At 36.4% G+C, this 18,562-nt stretch overlaps 1 protein-coding gene across 1 annotated transcript in view; it reads right to left on the reverse strand.

Annotated features, from left to right (window-relative positions):
- The window catches only part of LOC107740021 (ankyrin-1-like), a 149,865-nt gene that overhangs the window by 68,559 nt on the left and 62,744 nt on the right, over positions 1-18,562 (reverse strand). The window contains exon 2 of the mRNA XM_016552291.1: positions 371-472. Coding sequence (XP_016407777.1) covers positions 371-472 — 102 coding nt within the window. The remainder of the gene's footprint in view (positions 1-370; positions 473-18,562) is intronic.

An 18,562-nucleotide genomic window follows, 5' to 3' on the forward strand; every position in this document is an offset into this window, starting at 1 on the left:
TCACACTAAAAAACTGGAAATGTTCTTTGGGGAACCACAAATGGTTCTTCTATGGCATTTCTGAGAAAATCCCCTTTGGACGCTTTATTTTTATGTGTTTAAAGATTGTTGTTGCATCACAGAAATAATGAAGTGTGCAAAGTGGCCCCGTATGATTTGGCCCTGTGTGCTCTAGATTTATCAACTAGAAATAACACATCTTTCAAGAGCTCTGAGAGCACATTTTGTCTTTTAGAGCACCTCTCAAGATACATCTATAAAAAGACTGACTTCTACAAACAGACATTTCACCTCCGAATAAAGCCTGGCTGTGACCCAATCATACAATTAATCAGACATGTTTATTCCTCTTGAGTTGAGGAAGTCTTACCTGATTGGCAGTGTTGATGTCAATGCCATTCTTGATGTGGTCTAGAGCCTTTTCCAGATTACCTGAGCGAGCTGCACGGAGGAAACTGGTGGTAGCATCAGCCTGAGAAAAAATACAGGAAGTAATACAGGAGGATAGAATTTTAAAAATAAGGGTTAGAATTTTTCATGACTTAATTACATCGTGAAAACTATATGCTTTTTGCCAGCCATCCGTATTTCATAGACTTGTAACTTAATAGAATATCACATGTGAAGAGTGTTAAAAAAGATAACAAATGTGACATAACGTTTGGTTAATAGCAGTATACATTTTTTTTTTAAAGACTGAGATTGAAGTAAAACAACAACAGCAACAACAACAAAACGGGGCAAAACCTGAAAACACTGAAAATGAAAACAAATTAAAGGACAAGCTTTTCAACATTAAATATACACAGTACATAAATATTTACAGCATGCACACACACACCTGAGTGCAAAGATAACATATTGTTAAAGGTCCCATGAAATTAATTTACTATTTCCTTCCAAGATGTTCAATACATTTTTTCCTGGATGAAAAAGACAAATGTGCACAAATGTGCACTGTGTATTTTGTTCATTTTAGTAATACAAATAGTCAGATTACCTCAAAGAACAGGCACAGACTATATAATACTGCAAAAGGAAAGAATAAGAAGGATCAGAGCAGTGGCTAGAAAGAAAAAAAAAACTGGAAAAAGTTAATTAATATTTTATCGATTGTTAAAACTTAAACTCATTTTTTCAAATCAACCGATTCTCATTAAAACCCAAAACCAAAGCACAAAGACAGAAAGAGCAAGAAGCTGATTTTTTTCTATTTCTATTGCTGTGACCTTCTTAACTTTATCACATTCATCTAAATTTAGAAAATGTCTTTTACTGAAAAGCAGTGAGGTTTTCTTCTCTTTTCAGCAGTGCATCTTCAAAATCATGTTAAAAACATTTGGCATAAAGACTCAAATAATAAATAAATTTAACACATTATTGTATGTGCAGACAAGCTTTGTTATACTCAATCACAATTACAGTAACACAGGCTGCAAAAAAAGCACATTCTAAAAAATGTTGCAGGTAATAGGGGTTCAGCCTACAAAATAAGTTTAGTCATCCCAGTCCTGAGATAAGAAGCTTCACTCAGTGAGAATTGAACCATACGATGGTTTCTCATGTCTGAAAAACACATTTAGAGTAGAGAGAAGTTTTCACACTTTCAGCCAAACATCAAATTATTTCTAAAAAGCCCGTTTATATACAATACATGCACATTTACATAATTCCAGAGCAGCTCCCTTAGATTTTAATCACACGTCTGGATTCAATTGCTTCTGTGGCTTAAGTGCATTGGAACAGATTTCCACAGATTTTTTTCACATCCTTGAGACTGAGATGTTGTTTTGAATCAGTGTAAGTTGATTGTATCTGCTGTGTTGTTGCTGTGGTGGAGGCAGTGGGAATGTGTGAGAGTGTGAGAGTGTGTACCTTCACGAGCAGCAGGGCTGGTTCACTGATCAAATATACTTGACAAGTACATGGAGACATGGGCACACACAAAGTGTGAGTTGGCATGGGGACGACTTATGACCTCCTAAGAATTAGGAGCACAATTTTTCTCCCCCATCTCTTTGGCTGTGTCAGAATTCACATACTACACTAAAGGGGTTTGGGGTCAGCAAGATTTTTTTCTTTTTTGATAGAAATTAATATTTTTATTCAGCAAGGATACATTAAATTGACAATAAAGTGACATTAAAACATTTATAATGTTACAAGATTTCTATTTCCAATAAATGCTGTTCTTTTGAACTTTTCAGTCATCAAAGAATCCTGAAAAGCAAACTGTATCAGTTTCCACAAAAATGCAAAACAGCACAACTGTTTTCAACATTGATAATAAACAGAAATGTTTTTAAGCTACAAATCAGCATATTAGAATGATTAGACTAGAGTAATGATGCTGAAAATTCAGCTTTGCATAATAGGAATAGATTACATTTTAAAACATATTTAATTAGAAAATAGTTCTTTTAAATTGCAGCCTAATAATGTTTCACAACATTACTGTTTTTACAGTATTTTTGATTAAATAAATGCAGCCTTGGTGAGCATAAAAGACTTTCAAAAATATAAAAAAAATCTTAGCAACCCCAAACTTTTAAACCATTAATGTATACTATAATATAAAAGCATGGATTTTGCTGGACATGGGACACTCTATGTAGTAATAGTGAAAAGAGTGTGTAAGTTTTGAGAGTTAGGGTTAGGGTTTTTTGCACACACACACACACACACACTCAAACACACACACACGCACACACACACGCACGCACATGCGGACACAAACACATACATACACACTTTTGTACAATTTTCCAGTTATTTATCCTAACACCACATGCTATTTTACACAGTCAAAACAAAATGGATGGCATCATAAAAATGTCTTATATTTCAATATTTAAAAAAATAATATTTTTTTTTTATTTAAAAAAATTAAAATAAAAATAGAGCAAAAATAACATATTTAATCAAAATCATACACTCTAAAAAATGCTGGGTTAAATATAACCCAGCGCTGGGTTAAACCCAGCTATTGGGTTATTTGACCCCAGAGGTTGGGTTGTTTTGACTCAAAACAACCCAACCGCTGGGTCAAAACAACCCAATAGCTGGGTTTGACCCTTTTTAACCCAGCATTTTTTAGAGTGTATGTAATTACTACCTATTCCAGTAATACATTTTTTAACCCTGAATTGAGTAACCATTTTTGGAGTCCCCTACATGCGTAAAATGTGAGGTCACTGTACATGAGCATGTGTTTGCAGCAGATAAGGCGGTGGAGGCGATCATGTAGACCACACCTAATCCTTAGCCTCTGGCTTGCTAAATTCTCCACATCTCTATGCAGTGTACCATTACATGTCAAGAGAACAAACAAAACATGGCAAAAGATGCTGTTTTGACCCTTTCAGTTCAAAAAGAATACTGCCTTGGTCAAATAAAGCATAAATAAAAAATGAAACATAAAATAAACCTCCTCATACACAAATGATTAATATTGCATGATTCATAAGCCAGGCTGTCTTGAAAATTACATCCTAACATCAGGAAAGAAGTACTTTAGAAACAAAATTAACATTATCATTTAATAGAGTAATGCAGTCCTGTTGATTCCTCATTGTGAATTATAAAGCTTTTAATGAATAATCTTGCAAAACGCAAATGATATTTAATGCAACAGTTAAAAAAACTCATATAGTGATATGAAAAAAGATAAATAACCACGTCAGCAGCACCCAGCCCCAGCTTTCCTCCCCTCTCTAAGAGCAAAAGTACTGCAGCAGACAGGATGACATCATCACTGAGACGCAACACTGCAGTGTGTGTGTGTGTGTGTGTATGACTGCATCCGAGAGAGAGACGGAGTGAGTGGACGAAGGAGTCTTTAAATTCACCTCTACTGAGAAATGCACACTGACGAAGGCAAACACACAGAGAGAATGCGATCCATCACAATAACTGCTTGCACAGCAAACAACAGCCGCTCATATGAGACCAGGTGGTGATGCGTAATTCCCACGGAGGGAAAGTGAATGGGATTATACATCACAACACCATGAAATTCAGCTCATGCACATTAATGCGTTGCTATGTTCGTGTACACCATATATTATGAATATATACTTAAATCCTGTGTGACCATTTCCTTCTCCACATCAGAAGTTCAGATGATGCACTGGATGCATTTGGGGCTCAGGATCATAAATGAACAAATGTGTGTGATGTTGGTGTGTTTTGGACTGATTTAAAGAGCATGCATTGCTGTGGAGTGGTAAACTATCACTCATCATAAATATTCATATACTGACTGAGATAATTGCGAAATGCATAACTATTCCCATGCATGCATGGGGACACAAAAAGACAGGTTTCACTGACTATTCCTGCATTATGTAAGATGGTGAACACATAAAAAGTGCAAATGTTAAACAGTATGCTTGCAGCGATGTTTGCGACTGAATGTTAAAAGAATTATAATCTGCTGGAAAAATAGCCAAAGTCCATTTAATTTTAAAATACAGTCAGCTGTAGTCACATTTTGGCAATACTTGTGATTATTTGAATGTGTTTTGTTCCACACGTTACATTTTAATAACAGTAAAGTATGCATCATTTCAAGAAACTAAACACTAAAGCAAATCCTAACCCTAAACATAAAGTACATGTTGTTAATTAGTTACTCAGTACTTTTTTGTGTAATTTCAGTGTGAGGACACAATAAAAAAACAGTGTGCCCAAAAAATGTATCTAAACCTCATCTAATCTGTAAGTCACATTGCATTAGATACAATATTAGATAAAATACCAAACCAAATAGCTTTTGTTTTAAAGATCAATATTACAAACAAACTTTGCAAAGAAAACATTTCACAAAAGAAAAAGGCTGTACATTTTTAAATATTAAAAATAGACAAATGGACATGTTGTTGTTGTCAAACATTTGTGTTCATAGTGTGATGAAGTATACTGTAGCTGTAGTGAACTTGAGGGGAATCGATTTTATACATCCTCTAAAATCACCTTGACATCAGCTGAATAAAAGTAATTGCAAAATGGCTCAGAAAAAAAGCATTTGTTTGGAGACACCACTTAGTTTGAGATTTAGCAAATGAAAGATCTGTCCAAATATTTGAAGGACCTGTGAAATCTGCGTCAAAGGATATATCTGATGTGAATTTCCTGTTATTCTTGTAAAAACGAAGGTGAGACTGTGAGTTCCTCTTTTAGAGGTTCCCTGTGCCCTATTCAGCAATCTATAAACCAAGTGCAAAGGTGTTTGCTTGTGCCACAGCTACACAGATCACAAAACAAAGTAATGCACAATGTGAAAGTCTCCATTAACACCTTCTAACTTTATTTAATCTCATGTACAAATATGAATATTTTTATTCTTAGTCCTTCTTTTAAATCCCATGCATATTCTTTACATCGGTGCTTTGCCCTCCCTTGCACATTATGTAAAGAAAGAAAATCTTTAGGACATCTTTTGAGAACATTTAGCAACAATGCAGTTTCCTCTCTCTCTTGACTACAGTAAAATACATTTTAAATTATTAAAGAAAATATGACTGCATATAATAGTTTGGGTTGGGACTCAAAGACCAGATTCTCCTATGAACGGGGCAAAGAATTTTAAAATATAGCTGACTGGATGGCTGCTTTATAAATGTAGTCACATTTTTGTAAAAAAATTGCCTATTTTAATGTGCATGCATGTATTTACTATAGTAATAACAGTAAATTATGCATAATTTCAAGCAACTAATGGTAACACTTTAGTATAGGGACCAATTCTCACTATTAACTAGTTGCTTATTAGCATACCTATTATGAACATATTGGCTGTTTATTAGTACTTATAAAGCACATATTCTGCATGACCATATTCTACATCCCTAATTCTACCCAATGTCTAAACTTAACAACTACCTTACTAACTATTAACAAGCAGCAAATTAGTAGTTTATTGAGGCAAAAGTTACAGTTAATGTTTTGTTAATAGCGAGAATTGGACCTTAAAATAAAATGTGACCCAACTAACACTAAAGCAAGCTCTAACCCTAATTAATATTACTCAGTACTTTTTTTTGGTGAAATTACAGTGTAACAAGGACACATTTAAATAATTGTTACACTTTATTTTAGTGTCCTTGTTACAAAGTAATTATACATTTGTAACAAGTAATGAGTAATATGAATTAACTACATGTAATTACTAATGTATATGGTTAGGTTTAGTAATTAGGGTTTTGTTTAGTGTTAGTTGCATGTGATGTATAATTTATTGCTATTACTAGTAAATACATGTAACACCGTAAAATAAAGTGTTACCAAAATAGCATTAAGAATATATTTAGTGGCCCCAAAACTTGTTTGCATTGAGTATTTTGAAGCAAAAAAATCAACTGGAAACATGAGCAAGTTTCTAGAATGTTCAATTTTGCAACATCTAACAAAAACAACAAAGAAGTTGAAGGAATCTTCAGGAAAGTTGTACTTACTCCACAAATGACGGTCTTGGTTGGCATCCCGGTATACCTTCTCTTTTTCTCTCTCTCTCTCTACGTCTTTTGCCTCACTGCTTTCCAGTGTTACACTATCTGGGTGTAGGGGTCCGGGCACTGCCCCTTTCCCCCTGCACGCACACACACACACACACACACTTGTGAGGGGCTGGGTGGGGCTGGGGGCTTTGAGGCCAGAGGGGTTTATCTCCAGAGGAATGCTGTCAATATCGACACACACACACTTCTACCCAAAACTAGATAATGGCATAAGTCTCTCTCCCCATTTTTCCATTCCGTCAAGCGTTCTCGATCTGCGCAGACCTGCTCGATGCATTCTGACAAGCAAAGGGCCCTTCTGAATGAGCCTTTGGGAAAAGGACACATTATGTGTGTGTGTGTGTGTTTGTGAGGTTTGGCACTGTTTCAGTCTGCAGAAGGACTTACAGTGACAAAGACCCTTGGAGGGGTGGGGGGTACTTCAGGAGTACCAAGCCTGGTGACAATGGCCCAGACACGGATGGGGAGGGCATGGTGTGTGTGTGTGTGTGTGTGTGTGAGGGGGGTCCAGTCTCTTTCAATAAAAGATCTGTCACTCCCAGCCTGAAAAGGCCCCTCCATCTTCTCTCTCCTAGGCCCATGCTGGGAAAAGCACATCTACGCCAACGGTATGCACCCAAAAAAATGTGCGTTGCGGAAGTGGATGGAGCAAAACTACATCTAGAGCTCAGGTTATCAATTAAAATGGGAGAGTTTTCTAGTGAGCAGCTTGATATGGAGGAATTGGGATTACTATGGTGATTCCCTCTCTAGGGGATTTATTGCAGTGGCAGTGAATCACACAGCCCTTTGAGGGAACTCAGCAATCAAGAGGTGATTCAAAGTACTCGTCTTTGATTCTTTCAAAGAAATAACAAGAGCTATTCCCACTCTGCAGTACATTTTTATGACCCATTAATACAGTTTTTTTTTAAAATCTAATTAAATAAAACAAGTAAATGTAAATAATTTAAAAAAATGTTTTACAAGAAAATACAACCCAAGTCTTTCAAATTCAAAATTTCACATTTCATTTAATGTGAAATGTACTAGCAATTTCTGAGTAAAAACTGTTTCTATCATTTTGTTTATGAGTAGTAATAAACTGGGATACACTTTATGTTAAGGTGTCCTTGTTACAGTGTAATTATACATTTAAGTACTAAGTAATATTAATTAACTACATGTACTTACTATATGGTTAGGGTTAGGATTAGGGCTCGGCTTAGGGTTACTGAGGGTAATTATGTAATTATGCATAATTAATTGTTATTATAATATTTAGTACATGTAACGTGTAACAAGGACACCTTAAAATAAAGTGTTACCATAAATTGCATAATATTAATGATATTTAGTTACAATTGCTTCAAAATCCAGTCATTTCAATAGGAATCGATACAGTTTCACGTGAGAGCAAAAGATTTCCCCAGATTTCCCATTTGGATCAACTTAGTCACTTGAATTTGCTGTCCTGACCAACAAAGCTGCTTGGTTTGAAAGCGACTTCAGTGTGTGCTGTGCTTTACACATTGCAATGCTATTGACAACAGACAATATTGCAAAATTTCAACTTCAAACTATCAATATTACAATTTAGGGGTCAATTTTATAACTGTACTGCTTTCGTTTGAGAGTTTGTTGTCGTATGTTGTTTTCTCAAGTTGAAATGTTTCCAGCAAAATCATTTTCCCTATCAGTTTTAAAGTTCAGTTTTAAAGATAAATTAAAGTTTACATTAAATTTTTGAATTTTACCAATTTCAAAATTAACCATGTACTGTAATGTAACATTTGACATATATACTAGGAAGTTATTTCACACGCAATCCCCACTGAGCAGTGGCTAACTTTTTTTAGGCCCCATCCTTTCCTTGCATCCTGTTCATTTTCTTGTCATTTTGAAGATAATCAAATTATAATTAATAAACTGTAGTGTTCCAAACATATAATGTTATACTTAATTATTTATATAGAAAAGACCAACAAAGTTAACCGACCAGAAATGAGCTATACAGGAATGGAATCAGACTACCTTCATTAGGGTTTTTAGGATAACAACTATTTTAATCAAGTACATTTAATTATCACAATAAATTAATGTAAGTTTGTTAACATGTCTTTGTTTTCTATTAGTGTTAAAACTCACCCTGGTAATGGGGTAGGTTGAAATATCTACTCTTTGTGCCTGACACTTAATTATGCAGTTTTGGAATAAGCAGTTAATTTCTAAATTACTTAATTAATTTTTCACGTAATTATGGGAATATTAAAAAAAAAAAAATTTAATCTTGGTAATGCAAGTGCACTACACAGCCTGCTGTTCTGATGTAAGTACTGTAGTTTCTAACCTGTTCACCTGCAATGCCTTGAAACCCCAGATTTATTTCACAATAAATGTTAAACTTAAAGAACTAGTTCACTCCATAATGAAAATTCTGTAATTTAGTCACACTTACGTAGTTCCAAACTTGTATGCATTTATTTACATCCAGAGATGTTGTCCATATTGTTTCAAACCCATTTGACTTTCACTTGTAAGCATAAAGGAAATGGAAACATTTTCTTTGGTGTCCCACAGAAGAGGAACACCAGAGATGTTGTCCATATTGTTTCAAACCCATTTGACTTTCACTGTAAGCATAAAGGAAATGGAAACATTTTCTTTGGTGTCCCACAGAAGAAAAAAGTCATACAGGTTTGGGACAACATGACGGTGAATGAAAAATAATTGTAAATTTTGAGTAACCCTAGTTACAGTTAGAAAAACAAATAAAATACTTCTGTAAAAAGCTCAAAACCATGAAAACCATGTGCAAAGGTTTAGAAATGTAAACACTAGCTTTTCAATAGACTGTTGCTACTTATTCTTAATACAATGGCAAAACGACACATAGCATATCATTGGTAAAAAAATAAAAAAAATAAAATAAAGACTTAGTAGTATCAGCCGCTAGAGGGCGCCGCATTTGTTATGCGTGACTAGTGCAAGCAGAACTCGATGAGTATTCTGTGCTACTGACTGTTGTGCATAGATGCAGCATTGTCCTCATGTTTTGTTTCAATTTCATCTAAAATCATACCTGTTAGGCAATTGATTGCAATGCTTGATACTTATATATTCATGTGGAAATAATCATCTTTGATCTCACCGCTTTTTCTGTTGTCTTATCCATTATGTCTTAATATGCATCACTTATAAACACAACAATCAGAAATTGTTACATAATCATAAAAATATGATAAAGAAAAGTTGAGTTCTTTCCCCCCCTCACATTTACATATCAGAAATGATAGCAATCCAGTTGCAATGTAACTTAATTTATGGAAGGCTGTAGCATTCAGTCCCCAAATTGTGAAAGTAGCCTACTTCTATAAAAGTGACTTTTGTAGAACATTGAATTGTTACCTGCACCATCTTTATCCATATTCAAGTAATTAATTTGAACCTTATTTGGGAAATTTCATTAAAGCTTGCAGTAATCTCACTGAGTAAAGTACTTAATACAGCTAAAACAGCAAACCTCTCATCAGTCCTGCATTCTACTATATCCATCAGCAGCATTGAACACTGTGAATCCTCCTTTTTAACACCAATGAAGTAGACATTACAGGCTCAGAACAGAACTAACCAGATACCATGATAAGGATCTGCTTCATCTCCACACCAACTTTGTGTTCCACCAGGATCAGTACTTGGATCAAATGAACTCTGCCTTCACACCAAATCACTTAGTGAAGTTATCACCTGGAAATGTATTTGTGCATGGATAAATGCCCATCATCTGAAGCGGAATTTACTGAAAACCACACTGCTGTTCATAATAGCCAAGAAACATCCTTGCCAAGACCTTGTCATAGACAACACAGTCATTTCCCCACATAAAGCCAAGAACCTTGGCACCACACTGGACAACGGTCTGTCATATGCATCCCACATACTATCCACATTCAGTCTGCAAAAACAACATCTCGTCACTGGGGCAGTGCCCTCAAAAGGATTACATAAGGTGTTTTCACACCGTGTAGTTCTAGGAACTAGTCAGCAGGGTTGTTCCTAGAGAACCAATTTCTCCCTCGGGCATTTTCATGGTTGCATTTGCACCGGCAGCAGGAACTCTGAAGTGGCCGACAAACGGCAACAACCAGTGAATTGAGAAAGCCATGATCGGACCTGTTTTTGTTGTGTGTTGTAGGTTTCGTGATAACGGAGATGTTATGTAGACGTATGGTTTACGTGATTGAAAGAGCATGAAAATCTGACTAAATCTCCTATGATAACTTGCAGTGTTACATATCATCGAGGCTGAGAAATGAACACAACGCTGCGGACAACAGGTAAATGCTGTTATCGGCTGTAAATATTTTTACACAACTTTTTAAAAATGCCAGGTAGCCGGTGTTTTGTGTGCATTTGACCAATCAGCATACAATATGTCACTGATAGTTCCTATTGAACTGTTTTAGACCCTACTCTAAAGTATGAGCTAATTTAGTTCCCCTAAACATGCCAAAACACGCCAAAAATTAGGAACTTACACTAATAGTTCTAGGAACTATGGTACGGTTCCTCCAGTGCGAAAGCACCTTTATTTACCCCTAAAAGGTTCATAGCAGTACCTTAAGAATATATTTTACTACTACAAACATGCAACTTTTAGGGGCAGATAAGGTACAAAGTTGTTCTTTTAAGGGTCCTACCCCACTGACAAGCTGTTTTACCTCTAAAGGTACAATTTTTGCACAATTTTTTTCTGGCAGTGTGCAGTCAGTACAGAGTCAGAACTTTCTAGACAATACTGCTAAGCCCCAGTCTAAAGTGTTACCTCTTTTCCTTTTAGATAATATTCTGAATTGCTGTTGAGCACAATTATCTTACATACAGTATGAAGCTAAAGAATAGAAATCATCAGCTACTATGTCAATATGCTCTGAGCTCCTGGTAAGGAGTTAATAGCAGTTAATAAGACTTCCTCCATGTTCATCCTTACACCAGGAAGACGATACAAAAGAGCTTAGGTGGAGTTTGATGGGTGGAAACATGAAGTAAAAATCCAGAATACAACATTTGATCAGTTTAATCCTCTTTGGAATTGTCTGGTGTCTTCAATGTTGCAAAAAACAAGAACATCCTACCTTCATGTTTTCAGCTTTTAGATCACCATTTTTGTTTCCTATATTCCACTTTCTTCAGTTGAGTGTCTCAATCAGCTGTTGGTCGTCTAACCCAGGGGTTTCCATACCTGGTCCTGGAGGTTCTGGTCCCAACATACCTGCCTTGAAATTTCTAGTAATCCTAAAGACCTTGATTACCTTGGTTCAGGTGTGTGTAATTGCGTTTGGAGCTAAACTCTGCAGAACAAAAGCAGGAATGGGCAACCCTGACCGAGCCCCTCTTGAGGAGAATTTTTTTTTTTTTTTGGCATACTGTAGATGGCCTCTTCTACGTGTCTTTCACCACCTGTCCTCCCCATTCAATATTCATACACTGTTTCTTAAATGAGTGGTATTTCCATCTTTGGGACACAAGTATACAGCAGAATCTATTCCAGATTTTGAGCCCACTTGGGAGTCATGAAAGGTTTGAGTTGACAAGAATGTTGGAAATGTAGTGCACTTGCTCCTTTCAGGTACTCTGAGGACATCTTGATCCATCTCTTCAGAGTGTACAAGGCGACATGTTCTGAACATGGTCTTCCATTCCAAGAGAACAAAGACTTCAGATGAGGAACCAGCCTGAAGTTTAAGCAAGGCTAAAAGTGAAAAAATCAAGAAAGACAGGAAATCTTCCTTGGTCCTGCTGTCATCTCATCCTTTATTTACTTTGTTTCAACATTTTACCACATGCTACTCTGACAAACAACCATCATCAAATACTCCTTAACATTGAACTACAGCAACAACTTTACCTAGCTTACTCCAGGAGAGATTCTGCAGAATAAGAGCAGTAAAAGCAACCAATGCATAAACAAATGTCATGGGAGGTTCATGCATAGCAACCACCCCTGCCAAGTATCCTGCTAGTTAACATCCAGTCCATGGAAGGCAAATGGGGCCTAATCCAAACCAGGGTTAAATAATGGGATGTTAAAGACTGCAGCATTGTCTTCCTGATCATGGTTGACTTAATCTGGCTCCCTTGATGTTGGATTTTAAGTAGGACATGTATCCTGGATCAGCCTCCTTTGTTACTCCTGGTACAACATTCCCATTAATAAATTGTAGCCCTTTTACTCAATTAAATCCATAACTAACCTCTAAAATCTGAGAAAAAAATTATGGTCGAAAATGTTCAAGCCACTAACCTCAACTCATATCTTAACCCTGAAATCTAATAGCCATCTTGTTTCAGGACCTAAAAGGATAATAATGTAGGAATACTTATGTTTGGCCTAGACACAATATAGTACTCGTCAGTTGATGCATTCTGTGTTCATCACTAGAGCTAAATTAAGCAAATTGAATATAAGAGGCCTTTTTCTTAGCAGTTAGTGTGACAATACAAATATCACTTGCCAAACCTGGTGTGCTTAAACCCGTGTCTCCCCTGAATCTTCCCTGAATTTTATCTTTCTGTCCGTCATCAACTGTCCTTGTGAAATCCATTTGCTCATCCATCAATTCATCTGGCTGCCTGTTTTCCTGTCTGTCCATCTATTGTCTATCACAATATCTGTGCATTTTATAACAGTCCTTAAATCCTAAACATGCACATTTTGCCATTTCTATTGCCTATATTTCTCATTCAAACTAATCTTCAAATGAATTAGGAGTTTTAGTAATTCTAGAGAGGAATGTTGAGCACAATATTCTTTAAATATCAAAAAACTAATTCAGCAGTGAGGTTTTTGACTTTTGGTTAAGACCCTTGTGAAAAAGAAGTACACTTGAATGCGCACTTGTAATGTACTAACTTGAGAACACTTCAAAAAGCGCACTTTGCAATAATGTAAAATTAGATGTTTTAATTCAAAGGACATTTCAATTAATTATGTATTAATTATCCTTTGAGTACTTGAAAGTACAGTAGTACACTTATTTTGATATGTCGACTAGCATATGAAAGCAAATGTAAAGCACTTGATTTGATTTAAAGTTCATATGAATTTAAATGCACCAAACAGCGACTTTTTAACAAATGTCTAATTACTAATGCATTTAAATACATTACACATACGTTTAGAATTAAGTGTATTTGTTTTTCACAAGAGGACTCAATCACATATTTTGTCATTTAAAATTCAGCTCTAGTTGGAGGGATTTGTACATTTCTAAATGGTACTTTAGCAGGGTATAGCAGGTAATACATGGATTTGTCTGATATCTTGGCGAAAGACCTATAAAAGGGATTTGGACAGAGCACCATCTATCACTTTGACCTGTTTCTATGCTCACTTTCAGGTGTATTTCAACAGTGCGTTTCATACTAAAAGAACAACTCTTACACAAATGAACACAAACATAAAAACATCCAAACATCTCACATTGCACAATTATTCATTGAGGGTCAATTACTGTACCTAAGCAAACAGCAAAATCATTTTTGATACACATGTGCAAGAAAACGTCTCCAGGTTACGTATGTAACCATGGTTCCCCTAAGGGAACGAGACGCTGCGTCGAAATGCTACGGGAACTCCTCCAGCGTGACCACGCTCTGAATCGCATGTGTAATCAGTCCAATGGATGGGCGAGACGTCACGGGCGGGGTGACGTAGCGACCAGGAAGCATAAAAGCACGTGCGGTGAAACCGGCGTCAGCTTCTAGGAGTGAAGCAAGCGCTGGCAGGGATGCCGGAAGTATGGCCCTGAGACGCAGCATCTCGTTCCCTTCGGGGAACCATGGTTACATACGTAACCTGGAGACGTTTGCCAAAACACGCCAAAAATTAGGAACTTACACTAATAGTTCTAGGAACTATGGTACGGTTCCTCCAGTGCGAAAGCACCTTTATTTACCCCTAAAAGGTTCATAGCAGTACCTTAAGAATATATTTTACTACTACAAACATGCAACTTTTAGGGGCAGATAAGGTACAAAGTTGTTCTTTTAAGGGTCCTACCCCACTGACAAGCTGTTTTACCTCTAAAGGTACAATTTTTGCACAATTTTTTTCTGGCAGTGTGCAGTCAGTACAGAGTCAGAACTTTCTAGACAATACTGCTAAGCCCCAGTCTAAAGTGTTACCTCTTTTCCTTTTAGATAATATTCTGAATTGCTGTTGAGCACAATTATCTTACATACAGTATGAAGCTAAAGAATAGAAATCATCAGCTACTATGTCAATATGCTCTGAGCTCCTGGTAAGGAGTTAATAGCAGTTAATAAGACTTCCTCCATGTTCATCCTTACACCAGGAAGACGATACAAAAGAGCTTAGGTGGAGTTTGATGGGTGGAAACATGAAGTAAAAATCCAGAATACAACATTTGATCAGTTTAATCCTCTTTGGAATTGTCTGGTGTCTTCAATGTTGCAAAAAACAAGAACATCCTACCTTCATGTTTTCAGCTTTTAGATCACCATTTTTGTTTCCTATATTCCACTTTCTTCAGTTGAGTGTCTCAATCAGCTGTTGGTCGTCTAACCCAGGGGTTTCCATACCTGGTCCTGGAGGTTCTGGTCCCAACATACCTGCCTTGAAATTTCTAGTAATCCTAAAGACCTTGATTACCTTGGTTCAGGTGTGTGTAATTGCGTTTGGAGCTAAACTGTGCAGAACAAAAGCAGGAATGGGCAACCCTGACCGAGCCCCTCTTGAGGAGAATTTTTTTTTTTTTTTGGCATACTGTAGATGGCCTCTTCTACGTGTCTTTCACCACCTGTCCTCCCCATTCAATATTCATACACTGTTTCTTAAATGAGTGGTATTTCCATCTTTGGGACACAAGTATACAGCAGAATCTATTCCAGATTTTGAGCCCACTTGGGAGTCATGAAAGGTTTGAGTTGACAAGAATGTTGGAAATGTAGTGCACTTGCTCCTTTCAGGTACTCTGAGGACATCTTGATCCATCTCTTCAGAGTGTACAAGGCGACATGTTCTGAACATGGTCTTCCATTCCAAGAGAACAAAGACTTCAGATGAGGAACCAGCCTGAAGTTTAAGCAAGGCTAAAAGTGAAAAAATCAAGAAAGACAGGAAATTTTCCTTGGTCCTGCTGTCATCTCATCCTTTATTTACTTTGTTTCAACATTTTACCACATGCTACTCTGACAAACAACCATCATCAAATACTCCTTAACATTGAACTACAGCAACAACTTTACCTAGCTTACTCCAGGAGAGATTCTGCAGAATAAGAGCAGTAAAAGCAACCAATGCATAAACAAATGTCATGGGAGGTTCATGCATAGCAACCACCCCTGCCAAGTATCCTGCTAGTTAACATCCAGTCCATGGAAGGCAAATGGGGCCTAATCCAAACCAGGGTTAAATAATGGGATGTTAAAGACTGCAGCATTGTCTTCCTGATCATGGTTGACTTAATCTGGCTCCCTTGATGTTGGATTTTAAGTAGGACATGTATCCTGGATCAGCCTCCTTTGTTACTCCTGGTACAACATTCCCATTAATAAATTGTAGCCCTTTTACTCAATTAAATCCATAACTAACCTCTAAAATCTGAGAAAAAAATTATGGTCGAAAATGTTCAAGCCACTAACCTCAACTCATATCTTAACCCTGAAATCTAATAGCCATCTTGTTTCAGGACCTAAAAGGATAATAATGTAGGAATACTTATGTTTGGCCTAGACACAATATAGTACTCGTCAGTTGATGCATTCTGTGTTCATCACTAGAGCTAAATTAAGCAAATTGAATATAAGAGGCCTTTTTCTTAGCAGTTAGTGTGACAATACAAATATCACTTGCCAAACCTGGTGTGCTTAAACCCGTGTCTCCCCTGAATCTTCCCTGAATTTTATCTTTCTGTCCGTCATCAACTGTCCTTGTGAAATCCATTTGCTCATCCATCAATTCATCTGGCTGCCTGTTTTCCTGTCTGTCCATCTATCGTCTATCACAATATCTGTGCATTTTATAACAGTCCTTATATCCTAAACATGCACATTTTGCCATTTCTATTGCCTATATTTCTCATTCAAACTAATCTTCAAATGAATTAGGAGTTTTAGTAATTCTAGAGAGGAATGTTGAGCACAATATTCTTTAAATATCAAAAAACTAATTCAGCAGTGAGGTTTTTGACTTTTGGTTAAGACCCTTGTGAAAAAGAAGTACACTTGAATGCGCACTTGTAATGTACTAACTTGAGAACACTTCAAAAAGCGCACTTTGCAATAATGTAAAATTAGATGTTTTACTTCAAAGGACATTTTAATTAATTATGTATTAATTATCCTTTGAGTACTTGAAAGTACAGTAGTACACTTATTTTGATATGTCGACTAGCATATGAAAGCAAATGTAAAGCACTTGATTTTATTTAAAGTTCATATGAATTTAAATGCACCAAACAGCGACTTTTTAACAAATGTCTAATTACTAATGCATTTAAATACATTACACATACGTTTAGAATTAAGTGTACTTGTTTTTCACAAGAGGACTCAATCACATATTTTGTCATTTAAAATTCAGCTCTAGTTGGAGGGATTTGTACATTTCTAAATGGTACTTTAGCAGGGTATAGCAGGTAATACATGGACTTGTCTGATATCTTGGCGAAAGACCTATAAAAGGGATTTGGACAGAGCACCATCTATCACTTTGACCTGTTTCTATGCTCACTTTCAGGTGTATTTCAACAGTGCGTTTCATACTAAAAGAACAACTCTTACACAAATGAACACAAACATAAAAACATCCAAACATCTCACATTGCACAATTATTCATTGAGGGTCAATTACTGTACCTAAGCAAACAGCAAAATCATTTTTGATACACATGTGCAAGAAAACGTCTCCAGGTTACGTATGTAACCATGGTTCCCCTAAGGGAACGAGACGCTGCGTCGAAACGCTACGGGAACGCCTCCAGCGTGACCACGCTCTGAATCGCATGTGTAATCAGTCCAATGGATGGGCGAGACGTCACGGGCGGGGTGACGTAGCGACCAGGAAGCATAAAAGCACGTGCGGTGAAACCGGCGTCAGCTTCTAGGAGTGAAGCAAGCGCTGGCAGGGATGCCGGAAGTATGGCCCTGAGACGCAGCGTCTCGTTCCCTTATTGGGTAGGATTAGGGATGTAGAATATGGTCAGGCAGAATATGTACTAATATGAATAAGGATGAATAAACAGCAAATACTGTATGTTAATAATAGGCATGCTTATAAACTAGTTAATTGGTGAGAATTGGTCCCTATACTAAAGAGTTACCGCAAAATGAATACACCTCAATACATTTTAGGACGTCTGTTATAAACTGAAATAATAAAGCTTCAGCCTACAAAAAAAAAGAATTTAATATTAATAAATAAAACTATAAATAAATATGTACAAAAAACTGTTACAGAACATTCCCTACATTAGGAATCAATTTGTCATGTCAAGGGGGTTAGTTGGTTTTCATTAAAAAAAAAAAATTTAATTAATAAATAATACACATCCTAGTCTTCTTTTTCAGGACATTATTCACATTTCCTGTCAGAATCAGTCAGAATATTTGAATAGAGTCATATAAATGTATTTAGTATTTAGTATTTCTATTATTAATTCTAAATCTATTTCTAGTACTGCATTTAGAGGCTATGGAGACCCTGAGAGGACAAGGTGATGTAAAAAAAAAAATGAGAAGCACTTTTCTCATGTGCTCATGTGTTTCTCATGTGCTGCTCTCAATTCCAGGCAGCTGTATATGGATTATTTCTAAATGTGCTTTCATTGGACAAAAATTGTGCATCTGTTCTCCATTTAGGGGGGGCAGCAAAACATCCACCAGTGACACATCTTACCCCACTCTCAACACCCTTGAGGTCATGACCACAACAAAAAACAAAACTATTCTAAAATCTCACCATGGTTTAGAATTATGATAAGAAGATGAGTCGGAAATCTGTCTCAATCCTCCTTTCATTCAGTGAAATATATAGAGAAACT

The sequence above is a fragment of the Sinocyclocheilus rhinocerous genome, unplaced genomic scaffold, assembly GCF_001515625.1.
Source record: "Sinocyclocheilus rhinocerous isolate Xijiao unplaced genomic scaffold, SAMN03320098_v1.1 scaffold285, whole genome shotgun sequence".
In the NCBI taxonomy this organism is placed as follows: domain Eukaryota; kingdom Metazoa; phylum Chordata; class Actinopteri; order Cypriniformes; family Cyprinidae; genus Sinocyclocheilus; species Sinocyclocheilus rhinocerous.